This window comes from Corvus brachyrhynchos, unplaced genomic scaffold (genome assembly GCF_000691975.1).
Source record: "Corvus brachyrhynchos isolate BGI_N302 unplaced genomic scaffold, ASM69197v1 scaffold223, whole genome shotgun sequence".
Lineage (NCBI taxonomy): Eukaryota > Metazoa > Chordata > Aves > Passeriformes > Corvidae > Corvus > Corvus brachyrhynchos.
The window spans coordinates 3,492,293-3,499,656 of record NW_008237174.1 but is presented as its reverse complement, the minus strand read 5'-3'; the positions used below and the strand labels follow the sequence as shown (position 1 = coordinate 3,499,656).

General features: G+C 41.0%; 1 protein-coding gene across 8 annotated transcripts in view; it reads left to right on the top strand.

The window, feature by feature from the left end:
* Window positions 1-6,400, top strand: part of PIK3CB (phosphatidylinositol-4,5-bisphosphate 3-kinase catalytic subunit beta) — a 99,403-nt gene extending 93,003 nt beyond the window's left edge. For all 8 annotated transcript variants that reach the window (XM_017728840.1, XM_017728836.1, XM_017728839.1 and 5 more), the window contains 5 exons: window positions 1,374-1,541; window positions 1,970-2,093; window positions 3,159-3,304; window positions 4,152-4,284; window positions 4,759-6,400. In XM_017728840.1, the coding sequence (XP_017584329.1) occupies window positions 1,374-1,541; window positions 1,970-2,093; window positions 3,159-3,304; window positions 4,152-4,284; window positions 4,759-4,896 (709 nt within the window). In that variant the 3' untranslated portion in view covers window positions 4,897-6,400. The remainder of the gene's footprint in view (window positions 1-1,373; window positions 1,542-1,969; window positions 2,094-3,158; window positions 3,305-4,151; window positions 4,285-4,758) is intronic.
* The last annotated feature ends 964 nt before the right edge of the window (window positions 6,401-7,364 follow it).

The following is a 7,364-nucleotide window of genomic DNA, read 5'->3' as shown; positions in this document are numbered from 1 at the left end:
CACTTCTGTTGTTGTTTTGAAGTTGAGCACTCTTGAAATACCCTGTTGAATCTGGGTTTCAGTTCACTTTGTTGCCAGTAGGGAAGAATCCCAGACTATATCGTTAACTTGCACCACTTCAGTTGTGTTATCCCTTAGGTGGAGAAACTGCTCCATTCCCTGATAGCTCTAAGGCCAAAAAGTTGTGTTTAATTTTGTATGGAATTTTATTTATTTTTATTCCATGGCTTGGGATAATGGGCTGTGTCAGTTAAGAGATGTGGTTATGCTTTGTAGCAATCAAACTTAATATCTGTTTTATATATTAATACTAATGACAGCTTCACCAGCAGTATTTTATATGTATATACGTGTGTGTATATATATATATATATGTATGTCTGAAGGCACACACATAAATTTTTAATATGTCCTGCAATTGTTTTATACAGCTCTGTAAGTCAGCGAGTGCTGGTCTATACCTTGTGTACTGCAGCGTAGATTTTTGTGGGTATCCATTTCCTTATACATGGACCATGACCACAATTGGGATAATATTCTTGGCCTGAGCTGCCTGGCACAAGAACAGACACCTCAATTTGTGATGCATTGCCTTTGAAAACTTTGAAAAGTTTGCTGTAAGTTTCCATTGCACATGCTGAGCTCCCATCTCATGGGATCTTGCCATTCTGTTTAGCTTTTTAAGCATGTGGAGTGAGGAAATGTATTGGAAAAAAATACACTTACCTATTTAGACACATCTCTCCTTAATTTACATCTTTAACTGTGTCTTACTGTAATGCAGTGATGGTAAGAGGTATTTTCATTGGCCACAGTATGTAGATGCACGGGTGTGTTCTGAGATACGAAGCAAGTTAAGAGGTAGATTCCTGTTTTTCATTGGGTTTCTATGCTTCAATTTAGTAAAAGCCAGAAAGCATTCTTTATGTTACTATTTAGAAGGATTTCTAGCGTTTTCATTTGAAGCAGGAAGACAGTGAAAAAGGATAAGATCCTCTTTTCCATTTCCAGCAATAATTTATCGGGAAAGAACTGGAGCAGGTCAGCTCCAGCAAAAGTCTGGGCAGGAATTCACAAATGCAGGCACAGGGCTCCCTCTGCGGCTCATCCTGGGAAATTACAAGAAACAGGGTTCCAGTAAAAAGGAAAAATTTGGCTTTTTAAAATGTCTCCTTTGTTTGCATATATGTACATAATTGGAAAAATGAATGCTTTAAATGTATTGCTGGTCTTTTGCCTTTACAAGCAATTCCTGTATATTGACCTTAGAGAGTTTCCTGTTCAAATGAGTATGCAGCTTCTCCAAAAAATGAATACACTAAAGAAACATTTTGCTGTTTTAAGTTCTAACATGATTCTGTGTTTTGTTTCAGGATATTGCCATATGGCTGTTTAGCAACTGGAGATCACTCTGGCCTTATAGAGGCTGTTTCTAGTTCAGAAACCATTGCTGACATTCAGTTAAACAGCAGCAATGTTGCTGCAGCTGCTGCCTTCAACAAGGACGCGCTCTTGAACTGGCTGAAGGAATACAATTTAGGGTAATTTCTACAGTTATTCTCTCAGCTATAGCATAAGCTACAAAATTCCTCTTAAGTTTCTCTTTCAGTGTTGAGGAAGATGTGGTTTGTTGCTAATTATTTTTCTAGTGTGTCGAATTCTGACTGAGATTCATGGTGCCCTTGGGCCTAGCATTTGCAGCATTTTGGCTGTGTGCTGTTGAGTAAGTTATATTAAATTTGGCAACACAAACAAACCCAAGAAAACTACATGAGTTTCAAGCCTTGATGTTGCCTTTCATATTGCTTATTCTCCATAGCTACCTTTACAGTATTTGTTTCTCAAATAATTCTGGTTTTACAGCATCCTAATGGGCTTCTGGTTTAAACAAGCAAAAATCCTTTTTGAGGCCAAGGCATGACATGAATTCTAACAGTGTGCACTAATATAATTTTCTTCGTGGTTACAGAGAGGACTTGGATCGAGCCATTGAAGAATTTACTCTGTCTTGTGCTGGCTACTGTGTAGCTACGTATGTACTGGGAATTGGTGACAGACACAGTGACAACATCATGGTCAGGAAAAATGGGCAGGTAAAAATCCCTTCCGTAGGCAGAATGCCTTTGGTATCTCTGGTGTACAAGAGTTCTCTTGAGAACTTCTAATTTCTTTAGTGCCTTGGTGAAATGAAAGCCGCACATGGTCAGAACTGATGTCTGGGGTTCACTGAGAGTTGGGCAGAGCGTCAAGGAAAGGGAATGCAATGCTGGTGGAAGGGCAGAGCAAAGCCTGGTCCATCAGCAATTCTGTACTGAGAGAGGCTGTTCTGTAGAGTTTTTACAGAATATCCAAGAAGCCTTTTAATGGTTCAGATTTATTGAATAAAAGTGGTCTTAGAGTATCTTACAAAAGACCGCCCTTAAAAATTCATGAATTGCATTTTGGAGCAGTGTGGTTTCCCTGAAGTGAGTCTCTACAACTCAGCCCTGCAGAAATGCTCAGTGTGGAACCCAGGACCAGCACCATGCTGTGCACTCAGAACCTGGGTGAGCTCTTAGACATAAATTTCTTAATTGTTACTTTGTACTGTAACTTGTCTGATTTAACTGAAATTATTCTGCCTGGAAAACTAGCAAGGGTTATAAAATTGAGAGTTTTACAGACATTTGCAATATTCTTTTAAGTTTGTACCTCCTGGAAGAAAGCTGGAATGCCCTTATCTCTTCGGTTCTAACAGGGGGAATGGCCATAGGCTCCTTCAGATTAACTCAGCTCTGCTACCTTTGGCTCTGTCCTTGTGTAGGAAGGCCTTGGATATGATGATGTTGAGCCTTGTGGGCTCATCATTGGGCTCATTTTTGTCTGATACTGCCAACAAGATGTCTCATGGCAGCAGCAGCTTAGACCTGAGAGAATCTTTCACATACTGATTTGCTGCAGTGGTCACTCATAAGAGCATGGATGTTATCATTGACTTTAAATCTTAAAATGTTTTAGAACTAGATACCCCCAAAGGGTTGGAAGCACAGGCTGTAGAGAGTTGCATTAGGAGTTAACTGTTCTTGATACCAGCATCCTGTAGAAATATTAGACAAGTGACACATTTTGCTGCAGAAATTAATTTTCTCTTGTTTTGGGTTTTTTTGTTTTTTTTTTAGCTCTTTCACATAGATTTTGGTCATATTCTTGGAAACTTTAAGTCCAAGTTTGGAATTAAAAGGGAACGGGTACCTTTCATACTCACCTATGATTTCATTCATGTTATTCAACAAGGAAAAACAGGGAACACTGAAAAATTTGGCCGGTGAGTGTTATTTTGATCTATTGGTAATTGAGATGATAATTTCCAGGATACCAGAACCTATCTGGGGTTGGTTTGCTCATTTGCACTTGTGTGGAAGTGTGCCAACACACATTTTCAGGACTATCTGCTGCTCTCCCTGAGCTCTAATGTCCACAGATTATTTCAGAACCAGAAGCTGCAGCTCTGCAGTTGCTTTTGATCTCCCACAGCAGGAGGTAGCAGGTTCTGCTGGGCTCAGCTCTGCCTTCAGCAGCTCTAGGCTCCAGGCAGGGCTGCCAGACTCTTGTTCAAGCAAGATGCAGCACTGCCTTTAGGAACAGGCTCCCCTTCTGCCCTTCCTGTCCATCAGGGCACATTCATTGTGCTGCTCCATTCTGGCCTTGCTTGGATGCTTGGGCATAAGGAGCCACATGCGTGTGATCCACCAGCCCTGGCAGTGGGTTCAGTTTTGACCATGGAAGGAATTAGAGACGACAGAGGTTAGAGAAAGGCTGAATTGGTGCAGAGGGACTGCAACAGAGCTTTGGCTGTTCCACTGTAGCCCACCCGATAGGATCATCAGAGCATTTCACTTAAGTTCTCAGGGAGATGGGACACTGCCATGACCTCTGGCACTTTTGTTCTTTCTGAAGAACAGCTTGTGATGTTTTGTACCAAGGGCTTGTTGGGGAGACATGGGATGTATTTGTGAGAATGCACTGGAGGTTCTGCAGACATCTCTGTCCTTTCTGTTACCGTGTTCCTACAGTCTGTCTTTGATAACAAATTCTGGCAGTGCTAGAACGCATTTCCATCTGTGTAAGCTCTCCCATGTTGTGCTCTTTGCATGTGCGTGGGCTGGACGCAGGTTCCGGCAGTATTGTGAGGAAGCCTACCTGATCCTGCGCAAGCACGGGAACCTATTTATTACCCTCTTTGCACTGATGCTGACTGCAGGGCTGCCAGAGCTAACCTCTGTCAAGGACATCCAGTATCTCAAGGTAAAGTAAGATCTATGGCTCAGCAGGACTCAGCATTTTTCCAGGATGTGAATTTTTGCTTCCAAGATTAATACATTTTAGTTGTTTTCCATTTCTGTCAAGATTTCCACACAGTCCTCAAAGCTTTCTTTTTCAGCTCTATAGTACAAGGTCTGTAGTCAGTCCTAGTGCTCAAAGGATGAGTTCAGGATTTCTGCATCTTAAATGGGGTCATCTCAGGGGTATTTTACATCTTGGCTCATGCACAAGCATAGACCTGTAAAGGTGAAAATTATTTGCTTCATTCTTTTTCAGTTTTATCTTTAGACCCAGAAAGATGTATTATTTAAACCAACTGATGTATTGCTCAATGAATAGTAAGTGAAAAAGTGTCAAAGCAGAACAAAACAGACTGTGGCTTGTGTTGAAAGGTGAAGGAGGCTTTAACTGTGTTTTTTAAAATTCCTAACAGTACTTGTTTTCCTGTTGTCTTAGGACTCCCTTGCCTTAGGGAAGAGTGAGGAAGAAGCACTAAAACAGTTTAAGCAAAAGTTTGATGAAGCTCTGCGGGAAAGTTGGACTACTAAAGTGAACTGGATGGCTCACACTGTTAGAAAAGATTACAGGTCCTAGAAGATTGTGGCATTTGCACTAAGCTGAAGGTTACCTTGATAAGTGTTTGTGAAGGGTTTCTGTCATATGGACCAACAAAACTTCAGGAAGCGTTGGGACAGCACTCTCAGGCACATGGTGGTTCTCTTGGCCCCACACAGGGTCAGGAGATGGACTCTGATCCTGATGGGTCCCTTCCAACTCAGCACATTCTGTGATTCTATGAACTGATTCAAAACAAGAAAGGAAACAACAATGAAAACAAACGGACTGAAATAATTCCTGAGTCTTTTGCACTCTGCTTCTGAATGCTTGAGTCCAAGACTGTCTCTACAATTTGTGAACATCCTGGATAATCAGTTCCTGCCGACTTTGCACGCTGAGAGCTACTAGGCATTTTTAAAAATTCTTTGGTACTTTATGGAGGTGTAAATATTTGTTTTTATACGTTAGGGTAATGTGCTCTAACATATCCTCAGGAGGTTTGAAGACCTCTGACAGAATTGTTCTTTGTTTAAAGTTAGGACTTGAAGAGTAAATTTTTTTTTTATATCCTAATCTGGCTAAAAATGAGCACATTGTGTATATTTTTCATATGACCTCCGCCCTACTGGCACAGATGCATTAATTCTACTGTAAATAGCAACCATGGTATCACTGTACTGCAGGGAGCTGCTTCATGTCTCGTGCTGCTGCCGAAGGAAAGGGTGGGTGTTTGGAGGGTTGGGGAGACCTCTGAGAGTGATGCAGCATCCAGATGTTCAGGGTTGCACCATTTTGTTCCTCTGACTTAACACACAAAAGAAGCCCTTCAGAATGAGGAAGGTTAGGCCAATTCCAAACATGCCTGAGAATCCCTTGTTGGTTACAGTCTCCACTCCGCCTCTGGGGCTTTGCCTTCAGCTCCCAGAGAGGCACAATTTGGTTTGGTTTCAGCAAGAAGCTCTTGCCAGCCTTACACTGAAATTCATATCTCAGATGAGTCCTTCCCTGCAAAATGTACTGACTTATGTAAGGGATGTTTTTATTAAATATACTACACAAAGTGATTTTTAGAGCATACATACCAAAAACCCCAACTGTTTGGAGAAGCAGGTGTTGATGGGAAAAGATCATTCCACAGAACACCAATGCGAAGTCATTGATCTTCTCTCTGTATTTATTAAAAGCTTGCAGTAATGTTGCTTTACCAAGATATATATGTTGAAGATGGTTGCTGAAGAAACTGGATTTGTTTTAATTTATTTAGTGAGGTATCAGGCTTTTAGGTGCTTAAATGGAGAGCAAATTTGTTACGTGCAATAGGGAACTGCTGGTTAAAAGATGTAACGAACTGTTCCTGAACATCAGCAAGAGAGGTTTTGACTACTGCTTGTTCTCCAAGGAACACTGGTAGCTCTTGATTCTTGTGGACATTTGAAAGAGAATTAAACATATATATTTACTTTTTGACTAAACAGTTGTTCTGCATAGAAATGTTGGATTATGTAGGAATTTAATTAAAGTTGGTTTTACTTTGTTGAGAGAGTTTTATTTTTGTTGGTTTCTTTTAGAGATTTAGAACTTACCTGGGGTCTGGGTGGCATTCTGTGGAGGGCATTGATTCTCTTGTCCTCACCCTTTGGGCTTATCTGTCTGAAAAGACTTGTGCTTCTAGAATATTCTAAAAGTAACAAGTGGTATGTGGGTTGGTTTTGGTGGGTTTAGGGTTGGTTTTTCTATATACAATATAGTAGCATTTGAAGTGTGCCATGTCTTTTTTTTTTATTATTATTATTTCTATAGCAGATGGCAGGAAAGTTAAAAAGAAACTATGTTGAAGGTGATAGCTCTGAAAAAAGTAATTTCATCCTCAGGTAATTCACAGCATGTGAATCTGCATAAGGAACTGTTCCTGGACACATTTTATTTTTCTGTGAGACAGAGCACTTGGACATCTCTGGTCTTGTTGAGGGAGACATCAGCTTTCCCAGAGCTTTGAGATGAAGTTGGCAAGTGCACCTTGGCTGCCTGAGGCTGGTGTGTGTGGAATCTGATAGGAGGGAGCATGATGGTATCTTTATTTCCTTTATTTCCTTAGCTAAATGGCAGCTTGGTTCCATGTTCCACCCCAGGCTTCCTGTGAGACTTGGAACAGGTGGTTCAAGTCTGTGCCTCAGGCTCCCCTCTGCAGAACTGCAGGTGAGAGCTGTGACCTCCAGATGCAGGAACACCTTCCCTGCCTTCAGTACCACCAGGGTTACTGCACAGAGTAAAGAGGTTTTGTGGTGTTTGATGGTTTTTTGCGTGCGACTTTAATGCAGGTTATAAAAGCACTTGAGATGGTGAGAAAATCCCATTGCCTCCCTTCTTGGAGGAATACTTAGAGATTATTAGGAAAAGCTACTTCTGCTCAGTATTTGTGTTGGTTAATAGCCCTTCAATGGCTGTGTTGTGTTTGGTTGTCTTTCTTTATGTTTAATCTTGGGCATTAATTAACAAGAATGGGG